This window comes from Pyxicephalus adspersus, chromosome 10 (genome assembly GCF_032062135.1).
Source record: "Pyxicephalus adspersus chromosome 10, UCB_Pads_2.0, whole genome shotgun sequence".
Lineage (NCBI taxonomy): Eukaryota > Metazoa > Chordata > Amphibia > Anura > Pyxicephalidae > Pyxicephalus > Pyxicephalus adspersus.
In genome coordinates this window covers 59,063,128-59,078,760 of record NC_092867.1, presented here as the reverse complement: position 1 = coordinate 59,078,760, position 15,633 = coordinate 59,063,128, and the positions used below count along the sequence as shown (strand labels likewise).

The following is a 15,633-nucleotide window of genomic DNA, read 5'->3' as shown; positions in this document are numbered from 1 at the left end:
ACAGGAAGGTCAGGAGATCCCTCACCATCATCAGGTAGGTGGAGCTAAGGGCCCCATAAACCTAACAGAGAGATGTCCCCGTCCTCTGTATTCCTGGGATTCCACACAGAAAGATCAGGACATCCCTCACCATCATCAGGTAGGTGGAGCTGAGGGCCCCATAAACCCACCAGAGAGATGTCCCCGTCCTCTGTATTCCCGGGATTCCACACAGGAATGTCAGGAGATCCCTCACCATCATCAGGTAGGTGGAGATGATGTATGGCCCCTGCAAGATAATATTTTCTAGGTGAGGTCACATGACCAATCCTCCTATGTTACAGATGTTATTTTCTGACATTCTATTGGTTTAGGGTGAAGATCTGATGGATATAAAAGTTGAGCTTAAAGTTGAAGAAGAGACGTCTGTGGGGAATGATCAGCAATATACGGAGGAGGCTGGAATGATGAGGACATTCATAGAGGAGGACACTCCTACACAGATCAGCACAGGTCAGCCATCATATATTCTTCTTGTATCTCTGATGACTGGTTGGTCCGGAGTGGGTTGGAGTGATATCAGCCAATATTAGGTTAGCGATAGTCCCCTCCTCCTTGTGGGTGTGTGTAGACAATGCTTCTCCCAGTTTCCCATTGGTTCCTCACCTCTGACTAGGCTAAATGTAAATATAGAAGTGATGTCAGGGGAGCTCCAAAGGCCCTATGACTGAAGGGGACCTCTGCTGCCTCCATCTACCTGATCCAGATGGAATGTTGATTTGGGTGAAGTAAACGTCTCATATCCGGCCATCATATTTTTCTATTTTCCAGGACACTTCATGGAGAAACCCTCAAAGGATCGTCTGACTTTATCTCCAGATTGTAAAATGGAGGCCATGACAGGAGATTGTGCGGGAGAAGAGACCATCAGCCCAGCTATGGATAGACCATGCAATCCCTCTGACTCTAAGTCTCTTCCTACTGTAGGGAATGGTGCTGGCATTCCACAGGAAAAGACATATTCCTGTCCTGAGTGTGGGAGGCGTTTTTGCTATGAATTAAGTCTTTCTGTACATCAGAGGTCTCACACAGGGGAGAAGCCATATTCCTGTCCAGAGTGCGGAAAATGTTTTTCAGATAAGTCCAATCTTTCCAGACATCAGAAATTGCATACAGGAGAAAAACCATATACCTGCTCCGAGTGTGGTAAAAGTTTTACACGGAATACAGAACTCGTTAAACATCAGAGATCTCATTCTGGGGAGAAGCCATATTCTTGTGTTGAATGTGGGAAAACTTTTTCAGATAAGACAAATCTTTCCAGCCATCTAAGATTGCATACCGGTGAGAAGTTGTATTCCTGTCCTGAGTGTGGAAAATGCTTTTCACGGAAATCTTTTCTTAGTGTGCATCAGTTATGCCACACCGGGGAGAAACCATTTTCTTGCCCTGAGTGTGGGAAACGTTTTTCACAGAAAGCCCATCTCAACACACATCAGAGGTCTCACACAGGTGAGAAGCCGTATTCTTGTGCTGAATGTGGAAAATCTTTTTCACGGAAATCCCATCTCTACACACATCAGTGGTGTCACACAGACGAGAAGCCGTATTCTTGTGCTGAATGTGGGAAATCTTTTTCACGGAAGTCTATTCTTGCTATGCATCAGATATCTCACACAGGGGAGAAGCCATATTCTTGCCCTGTGTGTGGGAAATGCTTTTCACATAAGTCCTGTGTTACCAGACATCAGAGAACCCATACAACCCTGTAGGTGTTTGTGTCCAGGGTGTGGGAATTGTCTCCTGTATGAATCAAAATGGCTGGTGGTTGGTCGGGGCGTCTAGGAATCCATGTTCGGATAAGCTTTGCTTAAATAAAAGTACTGAAATATAAAAGTGAGAGAAAAATATAGGGGTCTGTTTATAGCATAAAATAAAGACTCTGCTTTGTGAAGAATAGTTACTGCTTTGTTTAATCCTTTTCAGAGACCAGCTGCAAAGGAACCAATTTGAGTTGGAATCCAAAATGGTGGACAGTCATTTCTGTACCAAAAGTGCTAGACACGTGGTCCACCGCAATAACTGTTTGTAAACTTTTATGCTTATATGGACTTCCGATTATACGTTATTGGACAATCTGCTTATTGAAAATTAGATTATGGTTTAAGCCCCCCTATACAGGAGTGATTGTGTATGCTTATAAGGATTGATGGATTAGAAACTATTTGCTTTAACTGCTTTGATTTTCTCTGTTGCAACAATTAGGATCTTCTGTCTCATCTCTGATGGTCAGTTTTGGGACCCCCTAAAATACCCTGACAAAAGTAAAAAGAATCCCCAAACAGGTATAAAACAAAATGAGCTAAAACACTGGCCTTCCAATGACAACATGACATCACGTTGGTCCTTCTAGAAGAACCGTACGTCATGTCAGACCTCCGAGGAAGAAAATACATAGAGCAGAACCTTCTAGAACAGTGGTGCCCAACCTTTTTTTTTATCTGGGGGCCGCTGTTGACATTGGGATAAAACTCGACAGCTACAATGCAAACAAACGTTGAAGATTATTATTATTATTATAATTATTAATAAACAGGATTTATATAGCGCCAACATATTACGCAGCGCTGTACATTAAATAGGGATTGCAAATGACAGACAGATACAGACAGTGATACAGGAGGAGAGGACCCTGCCCCGAAGAGCTTACAATCTAGTAGGATGTATGTTTAAAACGAAATTAAATGTTTTAGTTACCCTAACATACATGCACCAAATAAACGAGATGACAAATCAAGAGTCTCTGCAATGGATACTTCCAGAGAAATGCAATTCATGTGACGGATAGTCAAGGGTTTGTGTGACAAGGAAACATTATATGATGGGTATAACATTTTAATTGGGAAAGGGGACAAAAGGCATTCCCGACTGGCTCCTACATTTCTAGCTCCAGAGAAATTGGGGTTCACAGAAGGTAAGTGTCAAGCTATGTGTAACAGACACCCTACCAGCCAATCAGGAGGAAGGGGTAACCTTACCGCCAACCTGAACGCAGCCTTGACGTTTTGTGAACAGCACACAGACAATTGTCGGTACCCTAATGCTCATGACCATGAGAGTGACCCTTAGGGGGTCCCCAATATACAAAGGTAATTTGGGGACCCTGGTCTAAAAATAGCCCCACTTAATGTGAAAATATCTCTGTTAGGATTTTATGCTTGCGACTCCATATCTGGCAACTTGTTGGCGTAGAGGGCTTAGTTTGGTTTAGTAGCACTGTTAGGGTCCCCTGTGTACCCTGAAAATATCACATTTGTAACACTGTGAGGGAGATATGAGGATTTATACATGGGGATAATGATAGCTGCATGCTGGGATTATCTCACAGTACAAGGTGAGCAGCTCCCTCTCATGGTAGCATGATCTTGATAAACATCGGAGATGTGAGCAGAGAGGGAATGAGGAAGGGGCCAGATCTGACAGCTATGCGGGCCGGATGTGGGGAGCAGCTGAGCCTCAGCAAGGACTGGGGAGTTCTGATCTGTAGTATCACACACACCTGTCCACATGGGGAACAACTGAACTTTATCAAGGACAGGAGAGTTCTGATCTGTATTATCACCTCACACCTGTGCACATAGGGGACAATTGAGCCTCAGCAAGGACGGGGGGGGGGGCGTAGGTTGGGCACCCTAGTTCTAGAAGAACCGTACATCATGTCAGACCTCCTAGGAAAATAATAGAGTAGAACCTTCTAGGACAGTGGTTGCCAACCTTTTCGGACCCATGGACCAGGTGTTACTCAAAGGGGAAGAAACTTCCCCCATAGTGACATCCTGATGTCAGATACATAACCAGCCCACTTCCCTGAGCCTGCGATCTGTACGGGGACATGGTCTGCGGCTCTGGCCGGAGGGCCCTCCCAGAGGGGTTCTTCTCTTGACCCTGCTCAGCGGTGCACAGGCTAGGGCCACGGACCAGCAAAATGTTCTTGCAGACCACCGGTTGGTGACCACTGTTCTAGAAAAACCGTACATCATCGTCCGTCTTCCTAGGAAATAATACAGGTAGAACCTTCTAGAAGAACCATACATCGTGTCAGATCTCCTAGGTAAATAATACGAGTAGTAGAACCTTCTAGAAGAACCATACATCATGTCAAACCTTCTGGGAAGATAATACATTAAGTAGATTCTTTTGGAAGAACCCTACATCATGTCAAACCTCCTAGGAAGATATTACAGAGTAGAACCTTCTAGAAGAACCCTACATCATGTCAAACCTCCTAGGAAGATAATACATAGAGTAGAACCATCTCGAAGAACCCTACATCATGTCTGACCTAGGAAAAAAATACAGAGCGGAACCTTCTAGAAGAGACACCTATATCACTTCCAACCTCCTAGGAAAACACATGAGGTGCGTCCTTTTTGTCCATTTTTGATGGTATGTTGCGTTTGGTTAGTGGACTGCAATGTGGTAGGCTACATATTCTGTGGGGTTCAGACCTCACCATCTAGAGTCCGGTCATGGGTTGATTGTCCCCAAGTGTTGCCAATGTGCCTCTTCTTTTTCCTTCCTCTAATTCCAAGTTTAGGGGCAGGGAGTGCTTGTAGGGGGTTGAAGGGAGCAGCTATCTGCCTAATATATCAGATGGCGTGGGCCAAGATTTGTGTAGGCCAATGCTACCCCCAGAGCTGGTCCATAACGTCACAGTTGGGGTTGTTAGGCACTGCCTGTAACATATCATCCATGGGTAGGATGGAGCCACATGATTCTGCACCACAGAGGCATTATTTTGCCCCAAAAGCCCTCCACCAACATCTTTTTGTGTTAAAGGACCATGCTGTCAGTGGCCAGGCACTGACACATGGTCAAGCATGAGCAGAAACGTTGTACATATAATTTACAGTACACTGGGTCAGTTTTTTGGTGGCTGTAAAGGATGTGGAATAGGTAACACCCCTGGAGCTGGTGTTGTTGCAGTGATGACTGCAGTCCCTCTCCAAATCACTGGACCCATCGACTAAACAAGAACTAGCTGCCCCTCCACCCAATGTGTTCAAATGGGTTTACCCACCCAGGCTGATAAATAGCAGACCCCACAACAGCCAGGAAAGGTCATGTGTGACCCTTCAATGTGTCCCTGGCTTTTTCCCCTCACCTCCCATCTATCCAACTTGTTGGGGTAACTGAAGAAATCAGATGTGTATTCACCACGGGGAACATGATACAACAGGTGTATAATCTGTTATCCTAATAGTCGGACATCTATGAGTGTGATGCCCCCCCCACCCATGTTATTTGAGGGAGTCATGAGGTTGAGGAATGTGGGAACCTCTAAATGTGGGACACTTTTTAAACCCATAAATTGTTAGGAAACGGGAAAATTTGATGTATTTACATACCGGGGTCAGAACACTCCCATGAAGACATACATTTAATTACGATAATTTTGTAGAAGATTACAGACCTTCTATAGTATTTACCACAACTGAAGATCCAATGCCTTCATCCACTATTCCATGAGCTCCCCCTTTTCCATCCACCCTACTATGAGCCCCTTCTTTTTCATACTAGGAGGAGCTCCCCCTTTTCCATCCATTACAATATGTACTCCCACATTCATCCACCCTATTATGAGCTCCCCATTTCCATCCGCTCCACTATGAGCTTCCTCTTTTCCATCAACCCTACTATCAGCCCCCTATTTTCCACCCTAGGAGGAGCCCCCCCTTTTCCATCCATTACAATATGAGTTACTACTTCCATCCATCCATCCTACGATCTCCCCTTTCCCATCCACCCCACTACGAGCTCCCCTTTCCCATCCACCCCACTATCAACTCCTATTGCCTCCTGTTTTCCATCCACCCCACTACGAGACTCCCCTTTTCCATCCACCCCACTACCAACTCCTATTGCCTCCTTTTCCATCTACCCCACTACAAGCCTCCTCTTTCCCATCTACCCCACTACGAGTTCCCCTTTCCCATCCACCCCACTAAGAGCTCCCCTTTTCCATCCACCCCACTATCAACTCCTATTGCCTCCTTTTCCATCCACCCCACTACAAGCCTCCTCTTTCCCATCTACCCCACTACGAGTTCCCCTTTCCCATCCACCCCACTACAAGCCTCCTCTTTTTCATCCATTATAATATAAGCTCCCACTTCCATCCATCCTACTATGTGCACCCCATTTACATCAACCCCACTATGAGCCTCCCCCCACTACCAACTCCTATTCCCTCTTTTTCCATCCACCCCACTACGAGACTCCCCTTTTCCATCCACCCCACTACCAACTCCAATTGCCTCATTTTCCATCCACCCCACTACGAGACTCCCTTTTCCATCCACCCCACTACCAACTCCAATTGCCTCATTTTCCATCCACCCCACTACGAGACTCCCCTTTTCCATCCACCCCACTACCAACTCCTATTGCCTCCTTTTCCATCCACCCCACTACAAGCCTCCTCTTTCCCATCCACCCCACTACAAGCCTCCTCTTTCCCATCCCCCCCACTACAAGCTACCCTTTCCCATCCACCCCACTACAAGCTCCCCTTTCCCATCCACGCCACTACGAGCCTCCTGTTTTCCATCCATTATAATATAAGCTCCCACTTCCATCCATCCTACTATGTGCACCCCCATTTCCATCCATCCCACTATGAGCTCTCCTTTCTTTATCTACGGCACTACGAGGCCCCTCTTTCCACCCCTTCTTCTTTCCATCCGGAACATGCATGTAATCTGTGAGTTTAGTTAGGAGGCTGTGATGAACCCCAAGGACTGCAATTAGATTTAACATGAGCCAGAAATGTTCCCATTCTCACAAATCCCATCCCACACTCTGCACAGAAGTAGCGTTTCTCCGCCATGTGAATCTTCTGATGCCGGGTGAGGACGGCTCGGCTGACATAGTTCTTGCCACATTCTGGGCAGATGTGTGGCTTCAGTCCAGTGTGGCTCCTTTGGTGTTTGACCAGGTCGGAGCTGCTGATAAAACGTTTGCTGCATTCAGTACAAGGATAAGGTCTTTCCCCCGTGTGAATTCTTTGGTGAATCACCATCTCCCACCGAGTCAGAAAACTCTTTCCACACTCTAAACAGATGAACTGTTTGTCCCCAATGTGCATTTTCTTGTGTCGGAAACAATGGGAGCTGGAGGTGAAGAATTTCCCACACTCAGGGCATGAATACGGCTTGAGTCCAGTGTGGCACCTGCAGTGCTTGGTCAGATCTGACTTGCTGGTAAAGCTCTTCCCGCACTCAGAACATGTGTATGGCTTTTGGCCCGTATGAATTCTATGGTGCATGGTTAGGGTGGAATGTTGGCTGAAGCATTTACCACACTCTGAGCACTTAAATGGTTTCTCCCCCGAGTGAACTCTGAGGTGCTGAACGAGTTCTGCATTGCTTCGGCAAGACTTCCCACACCCAGTGCAAGAAAACTGCTTCCCATTGGCTACATTTTGGTTGGGTTTAGAGAGGATCTGTCTCTGTGTGGTTTCTTTGCAGTCTAATTGGGGATCCACAACGTCACACTTGAAAAAAACTGCTTCTTCTTCTGTAACTTCTCTTTTCAAGGAGGCCTCCTGAGGAACAAGAGTTGGTGGACATGGAGGGGAAACATGAGGTTCTCCTAAAGGTTCTTCACCACAAACAAAGAGTTCCTCCTTAACCCGTGTAGGTGTGTGGTGTGTAGACCCATTGGAGTGTGGAAGGTCTCCATCCATCGAGATGTCAGTGTGGAGAAGATTTCCCTCCTCAGATATGGGGGAACGCTCAATAATAGGACCTAATACAATTTCACCTTGGTCTGGTTCCTTCTTCATACCAACAGATACAAAGTGGGGGAGGTCTTTGGGTGAATGGAGAATGTGGGTGGGATTCCATTCCTCCAGGGGCTCCTCCTTACAGGATGGAGATCTTTCATCAGATGGAGCTTCATCTGAAGGATCTGCAGGAAAGAAAGAGTTGGATGAACGAGGAGGAACATTTCCCATGTTGAGGTGTGGATATAGGAGACACATATACACAGGGTGACAATGGACATTGTATGCACAGAGGGGTCTGATCAAAACAATACCACTGTCCACGGTGAGATGATTTAGAGGGTTTATTTAGAATAAACAGTACGTGTGTGGAGACCCAATGGCACAGGATCAGAAGGTCTGACTACTAGCCCCGAGTGAGGACCATTTAAGCTAAAATTCTGAACGGTTGCTCAGTTGGGCTCCACAAAGACATATTTTTTGTGTTACATTACATCAACATTGTAGAATCAACATTACATCCAAATTTACTACAATTATTTGGAGACAAAAATCTTACTTTTCTCTCAACCGACTCCACCAAGGCTGGATGATTACAACAACCATTACAAACACAAATCCGAAAATATCTAGAACAGACACTGGCAGTACCAGCATCCCCTCATACCACTCCAATAGGAAAACCAGTCATCCATTACCAAAAGCACATAATCAACCCAAATCAATAGTAAAATCAATGGAATATATATAGGAATTAATTTTTGTTATCAGGTCTAACAGACATCTTACCCCATGGCCAGAGGGACGGCTGATTGTCCATCACATCTCCTTCTACACCTCCCTGTACAGAGACAATGACAACTTATAGGAACCATCCAGACACATCCCATAATAATCTCCCACAAATCCCGGCTCACCTCCCCCATCAGCAGCTCCATCATCTTGGTGATAACTTCTAGAATCTTCTTCACGTTGTCTCTCTCGGGTTTCATGGAGTGACATGGAGGAACCATGATGGTCAGATGGTCACCTGACTTCACGGGAGAACAACTCTGGAATAAAGAGTCACAGAGATGTCATGGCATGAATAGTGATGTCATGTGACCTCCCAAAATCCTCCTCACCGGTCAGGTCCGTGTTTTATAAAAGGGATAAGAGTCATGTGACCTCCCAGAATCCTCCTAATTGGTCAGGTCTGTGTTTTATTATAGAGATCAGAGTCATCAGACCTCCTCACCTTTCCGCTCAGCTGGTAGATGATCTCCAGGGTCAGGTTGAGTATCCTCTCGGTCATGGTGTCCTCCATGTTTGCTCAGACGTTGGGTGGGGTGAAGATGCTCTTGACTCAGCTCTACACAAGGAAGTAAAACAATGGTTGTGTCTGCATGGAGTATGTATGATCTGTGATGAGTCCTCCACACATATAAGAGAGATGATCATGTATGGGGAGGAGACATTTCTCATCATATAAAATGACACCAAACCTTACAGATAACTCACCCGACACCTACCTACAGCTCGACTACAGGCACCCCCCCCCCATGATGTCATAGCTGGGAGGAGCATCCTCTGTCCCTGGAACCGTCCTCACCCATCCCCCAGCAATCCCAGCACTTCTTACCTCCATCCTCACCCAGCTACACACAGGAAGTCACCTCCTCCCTCGCACTGCATTATGGGAGTTGTAGTCTCCTGAAGAGTCTGTGCTGGGATTGGTGGAGGGGTCATGTGACCAGCAGTCATGTGGTTGTTCTAGTTTGGCTTAGACAGTACTGATTTCCAGCTGTCACCATGATCTTTGGCACTATTCTGTCCTCAGTTACTTTTCCTTCTCGGAATACAAGGCCAATGCATGGAAACGCATTCATCTGCACTGCAGTTTTCTAAAGCAGCAGTTTGTTCTGCACCTGGCAAACCGATTTCTGCCCAAGTGTGACCGGGCTAAGGGCAGTTTGCTGCATTGTTGCCCTGAATGGGGGTAAGATCACTTTTTTCATAATAAATCAACTCCTGCCAACGCCCTGCCCACTGGAGTACAGCCAATGTTTGCCATGGCATGCTACACCCACCACTGCTTCCGTCTTTGTCCCTTCCTGTCAAATGATGGGAGGTAAGTTGTCCTATATCAGGGGTAGGTAACCTTCAGGAGGGGGCATCCCCTGGAACTACCTTATAATGAAGATCCACCGGGGATCGGTGGTATCAGATTGTAAAGCAAAGTGTCCTGAGCACTACATAATCTTCACAAAATTTGAGAATTCCGATCACCATCAACCCACCAAAACCCAGCATGGCGGAGAGCTGAATCAAAGTCTGTGGGATCTGCCGACTACACTGAGCGCTTCATTTTGGAAACCAATGCAGATCATCGACACCAGATCCCGACCATCGGGAGATCGAAAGAGTGACCCCCAGAGCAAAAACTGATATGAAACTTTATTAACATAAATAAAGTAATAGGGGGTAATAGAGAAGGGTTTGGGTTCATAGAGCACTGGGCTGACTTTTCATTGGGGTACAACCTGTATGCCAGAGATGGTTTGCACCTAAATGAAAGGGGGTCTGCTGTGCTGGGGGAAAGATTTAGGGGAATGGTGGAGGGATATTTAAACTAGGACAGAGGGGGGTGGGACAGGTAAATAAGGTGGCAGGAAGGTTAGTCAGGGGTCAGACACTAGTGGAGGGGGGATTGGGGATAGTTGGGGGGAGGATTATGGGTAATTGTAAGGGGCTTCCCATGTTACAAACATTGGATTGTGCAGTACTAGTTGTACTAAAAAACAAAATGATTTGGCAAACAATGATGGTGAAAGCAGCAATGGTATAAGGAGCCTGTTCACCAATGCTAGAAGTCTAACAAACAAGATGGGGGAGTTGGAAGCCTTAATGAGTGAGGAGAATTATGACTTAGTTGGTATTGCTGAATCCTGGCTTTGTTCTTCACATGACTGGGCTGCCAATATTCCTGGGTATACTCTCTTTCCTAAAGACAGAGTCACACGGAAGGGTGGTGGTGTCTGTATGTGAGAAGTGATCTAAATGTGAATGTGAAAGAAGAAAATGCAGAGGGAACAAGCGATGAGGTTGAGGCATTATGGGTGGAGGTGAATGTGGGGGTGAATAACACACAATTAATGATTGGAGTCTGCTATAGCGCCTCCCAGTGCTAAGGAAGAAATAGAAAATCAACTTCTAGCACAGATAGAAAAAGCAGCAAAAAGTGGAAATGTTTTAATCATGGGAGATTCCAACTACCCTGACACTGACTGGAGTAATGACAATACAGGAACAGCAAAAGGGAGGAAATGTGTGAATGTAATACAAGATAATTTTATGGTACAGTTTATAGAAGCCACAACTAGAAATAATACTCTGCTGGACCTAGTTCTTTCTAACAATGCAGAGCTTATAACAAATGTGCAAATAAAAGAGAATCTGGGTAGCAGTGACCATAATATGATTTCATGTAATGTAAGCTGTAATCAGGAAGCAAAAACAGGAAAGATAAAAACATTTCATTATAAGAGAGCAAATTTTCCATTATTAAGGGCGACTCTCTGTGACTTGGACTGGGGGACAATATTGTCCTCAAAGAATACAGAACAGAAATGGGAATGTTTCAAGTCTGTTCTACAAAAGCACACTGAAAAATATATTCCAATGGGTAATAAGTTTAAGAGGCTAAAATTAAAACCTATGTGGCTAACAGCTAACACAGGATGTAAAAAGGATAAAAAAATGTTCAAAACTGCAGTCTGTCTGTCATTTTGAAAAGAAAAGTAAGGCAAACCCCCAAATTTTTGTTTAAATATATAAAAAGCAAAAAAATCAAATCCGAGCAGGTTGGCCCCTAAAGGATGTTGCTGGGTTAGTAACTGGGGATAAAGACAAGGCAGATTTACTAAAGACTTCTTTTAACTCTGTACACAAAGGAAAAGCTCAAATTCATAATGGCAATGTCACCGCCTTAAATGGATCGCAATGGCTCAACATTGATATGATTGAGAAACATTTAACAATTAAGGTTGAAAAAGCACCATGAAACGATAGACTACATCCATGTGTCCTCAAAGAGCTGAGCTCGGTTATTTCAAAGCCATTATTTCTAAATTTTAGTCACTGGCAAGGTACCAATGGATTGGCGTAAGGCCAATGATGTTCCTATCTTCAAAAAGGGAGCAAAGTCATTACCAGGTAACTACAGACCTGTTAGTTTAACGTCCATAGTTGGAAAGGTCTTGGAGAGTTTGATAAAGAACCACATAGAGGAGTTTCTGCTAGAAAATAATATTATAAGTGATAGTCAGCATGGCTTCATGAAAGACAGAAGTTGTCAAACAAATTTAATTTTATGAGGAAGTAAGTAAAAAGGTAGACAGTGGAGTAGCAGTTGATATAGTGTACTTAGACTTTGCTAAAGCATGTGACACTGTACCCCACAGACGGGTAATATGCAAGTTAGGGTCGATAGGTTTAGAAATTCAATGTGTAAATGGATAGAGAACTGGCTTAAAGATCACATCCAGAGAGTTGTAATATTGATTCATACTCTGAATGGTGTAAGGGTATTAGTGGTGTACCCCAGGGTTCAGTGTTGGGACCTTTACTGTTTATCATCTTTATAAATGATATAGAGTTTGGGATTTCTGTGTTTGCAGATGACACCAAACTATGTCATGGAACTATACTCCAAAAAAAACAAAAAGAACCCGAAAACACACTTATCTTTAATCCTGCAGGCGGACCGATCACTCCAGGGGTGTTCGGCATCTGGTCCCGCATCGCTTTTTACATTTATCCTGGAGCCAGAGCTTCGGGTGTCACCATCTTTGTCTTCTCTTCCTGGTCCTTTATCCTACGTCACCTGACCCAAGCGCGGGATCGGGTGACGTAGGATGAAAAAAGAATTTGCCGATGCGTGAGATTGGCAAATTTTTCTCTCTGAGCAAAAGGGCTCCTTCTGCGCACGCACATGCGTAGAAGGAGCACCCAAGAGCCTCCCGGGATGTGTGACGTAGGTCCCGGAAAGCTTCTCCTATTCATTCTCGAACCGCCTAGGCGGCCAGGAATTAGGGAGGCGGTGCTCCACCTAGGGTGTTGCACCTAAAAAAATAAAAAACAGAATGTTTACCCTACATAAAAGGGTTCTCCCCAATCTGCAACAGTTAGACAACTTCTCAGGTAAATATCTCACCTCAGAATAAAAGAACTTGGCACATAGAAATCTGGTTTTGCGGATTGGCTGTGTACATACTGACCAGCCTGATGAATCCACCGTACCTATAAACCTGTGTTTCTCCTAACATTCTCACCTGAATCCTGGAATGTTGATATAGGTGTTCCTCTCTGAATCCCACGTCTCAATACATCATGCAGCATACAGGTGATGCTGGGGGTTTCAGAATAAATGCCCCCCCTATCGGCCATGGTGCCCGAGGTCAGAGCCTAGGCTGCACTTTTTACGTGTTGGCAAAGTTTCTCAGTAAATATCCTCATAAAATCTTTTCCAAGGTGACCCATGAATCGTTACTTCTACAGCCTGTTCACTGGAGTTACAGATCTGCAACCAATCTGTCCAATATTGCACTGCCTGTGGATCTGCGGTAGATGTGTAGTTTGCACCAGTGCAAGGGTGAAATGCGGGTGGTGTCACTAGTGTGTGAGAATTGAGTGAAGTGATAGTGCTGAGAATTCCAGTTCCCAGGATACATCAGGGAGTAAAACAAATGGGGGGAATCACCTACCTGCTACCTACCTCTGCAGGATATCAGAGGTATGTAAGATTTGTATCTCTGTGTTTGTGGAAGAGGATGGTTTGTCCCATCTGAAGTCCACCATGGACCGTTCTCAAGTTTAGAATCTCCTTTTCATTCTATCACAGGTCAGCTGACTCCAGTCCATGACATCATCACTCGTCTTCCTCAGTGAAATATTAGTGAGCCGCACCACCATCAGTGCCAGAATAAAACTTTATTTAAATAGTGATGGACAGTGGTACTTTATACCGAGTAGAAGTGCTACCCCACCGTTCCTGATTAGATTATACAGCATTGTACCCCTCCCTCTTCCAGGACATTACAGGAAGCTAGTAGTCATTAAGGTACTTTTATTAGCTTGTAGGAATCTACATTTTATAGAATGACATCTATGGGGTAACATCTAAAAATTAAGAAATAGCTTGAAATAGTTGATTAATAATTACCAGTTTGGTGTGTGGTGACCTAAATCTTCAGTCACCCAACTCACTTCCTGTATGCCCAGGCGACCATAGGGTGGGGGTTTACAAGAAATTCTTGTATTTGTATTAGGAGCTGTACTATATGGCTATAAGTATGGGGACGTCTGACTGTCACATCAATATGAGCTTGTCCATCCTTCTCCAAAACCAATAACTAATATAGAGTCCCCCCTCCCATGGCCAATAATATGAAGTCCACCCACCCATGGTCAATAATAAAGAGTCCCCTCTCCCATGGTCAACAATATGAAGTCCCTTCTCCCATGGCCAATAATATGGCGTTCTCATGTACCATGACCAATAATATGGAGTTCCCATGAACCATGGCCAATAGTATGGTGTTCCCATGAACCATGGCTATTAATATGGAGTCTCCCCTCCCATGGCCAATAATATTGAGTCTCCTCTCCCATGGCCAATAATAAGGAGTCTCTCTCCTATGGCCAATAATATGGAGGTTTCCCCCCATAACATTCTCCACTCCTCCGGAAGACGTTAGGGTATGTCTACAGGAATTTGCATTGGTGAGGTCAGGTGCTGATGGTGGATGAGAAGATCTGGCTCACCATTCCAATTCACCCCAAAGGTGTTCAGTAGGGTTAAGGTCAAGGCTCTGTGCAGAAAACTTGAGTTCCTCCACACCAAACTTGTGACCCTATGTCGTTATGGAGTGGGCTTTGTACCTCGGGGCACAGTATTTCAGAGGGGTGCCTACTGGTATGATCGTATGGTTGGGTGGAAACTATAAGCATACAACCCTTCTCATGACCTTCCCTGACGTCTGAATAACCTTCGGAGCAAACCACAGACCTAACGTAGGGATCATGCTCTGGTAACCAATTCCATTAGAAGAATTATTATAATTGTGGTGCACAGCAATGGTACATGGCTCCACTCACTGTCCTGAGGAACAATACAGTATAATGCAACGCTTGAATAACTTCTGCTCTAAGATCTCTCTATGGGGTCAGGTGAATGTCCATTGTTGTGAATGGTAAATGTCCATTCTGAATACGTGTGGTCACCACATCCTACCTCAGAACCTCCTCCTAAAAGGTATAAAGGCCATGGCAGGGCCAGCTAAGAAAAGGTGATATCATGTCTGAGATATCTCAGAGACAGTTTGGTGCCCAACCAAACTTTGTTTAGATATTCTGAATTCATGTTTTTGTTGCAGTTCAGCTGAATGGACCCTAAGAATTGACTACAGAACACTTCACTCTCTCTAGCTCACAAAACCATAATGGAAGGTGTCCCAAATTCTGGCACCCACCAGACGATTGGAACACTGACTGCTATACTTTGTATTCGCTGCATTTCAGCTGAATTGACCTGGAACTTAACTGAAACAAATCTGAGTATCACTAGTAGTGGGTCTGCCTGGGAATTCTCCATTGCTATCATAGGCCAGATGTGATACAAATGTGAATGGCTGGGCCATCAATGACTGTGTGTATAAAGAAATGGAAATGTGCTCCATTGGTATCAGTTACACCCTTCCTGGTTTGCTTCCTATCTGTCCGACCGCTCCTTTCAAGTTTCTTTCAATGGTAATTCCCCCTCCCCCACTCTCCTCCATGTTGGTGTTCCCCAAGGGTCAGTCCTTGGACCGGTTCTCTTTTCTCTGTAC

General features: G+C 44.9%; 5 protein-coding genes across 10 annotated transcripts in view; 2 read left to right on the top strand and 3 right to left on the bottom strand.

Annotated features, from left to right (window-relative positions):
• The window catches only part of LOC140339138 (uncharacterized), a 15,618-nt gene extending 12,842 nt beyond the window's left edge, over positions 1-2,776 (top strand). Inside the window, exon 5 of the mRNA XM_072423721.1 lies at positions 990-2,776. Coding sequence (XP_072279822.1) covers positions 990-1,751 — 762 coding nt within the window. The 3' untranslated portion in view covers positions 1,752-2,776. The remainder of the gene's footprint in view (positions 1-989) is intronic.
• The window catches only part of LOC140338957 (uncharacterized), a 275,025-nt gene that overhangs the window by 28,910 nt on the left and 230,482 nt on the right, over positions 1-15,633 (bottom strand). The window lies entirely within an intron of this gene.
• The window catches only part of LOC140338972 (uncharacterized), a 93,671-nt gene that overhangs the window by 3,841 nt on the left and 74,197 nt on the right, over positions 1-15,633 (top strand). The window lies entirely within an intron of this gene.
• Positions 1-15,633, bottom strand: part of LOC140338906 (uncharacterized) — a 155,616-nt gene that overhangs the window by 102,952 nt on the left and 37,031 nt on the right. The gene's annotated exons all lie outside the window — the stretch shown is intronic.
• On the bottom strand, positions 6,333-9,416 carry LOC140339043 (uncharacterized). 3 transcript variants are annotated; one of them, XM_072423564.1, is made up of 5 exons: positions 9,387-9,416; positions 9,003-9,116; positions 8,683-8,817; positions 8,555-8,606; positions 6,334-7,950 (listed from the first exon to the last, which is right to left on the bottom strand). In XM_072423564.1, exons 2-5 carry the CDS (start codon positions 9,069-9,071, stop codon positions 6,749-6,751), a joined length of 1,458 nt encoding a protein of 485 aa, XP_072279665.1. In that variant the 5' UTR covers positions 9,072-9,116; positions 9,387-9,416; the 3' UTR covers positions 6,334-6,748. The 3 variants fall into 3 exon arrangements, with proteins under 3 accessions (XP_072279667.1, XP_072279665.1, XP_072279666.1); XM_072423565.1 differs by lacking the exon at positions 9,387-9,416 and adding an exon at positions 9,277-9,374; XM_072423566.1 differs by lacking the exons at positions 8,555-8,606; positions 9,387-9,416 and having other exon boundaries at positions 6,333-7,950.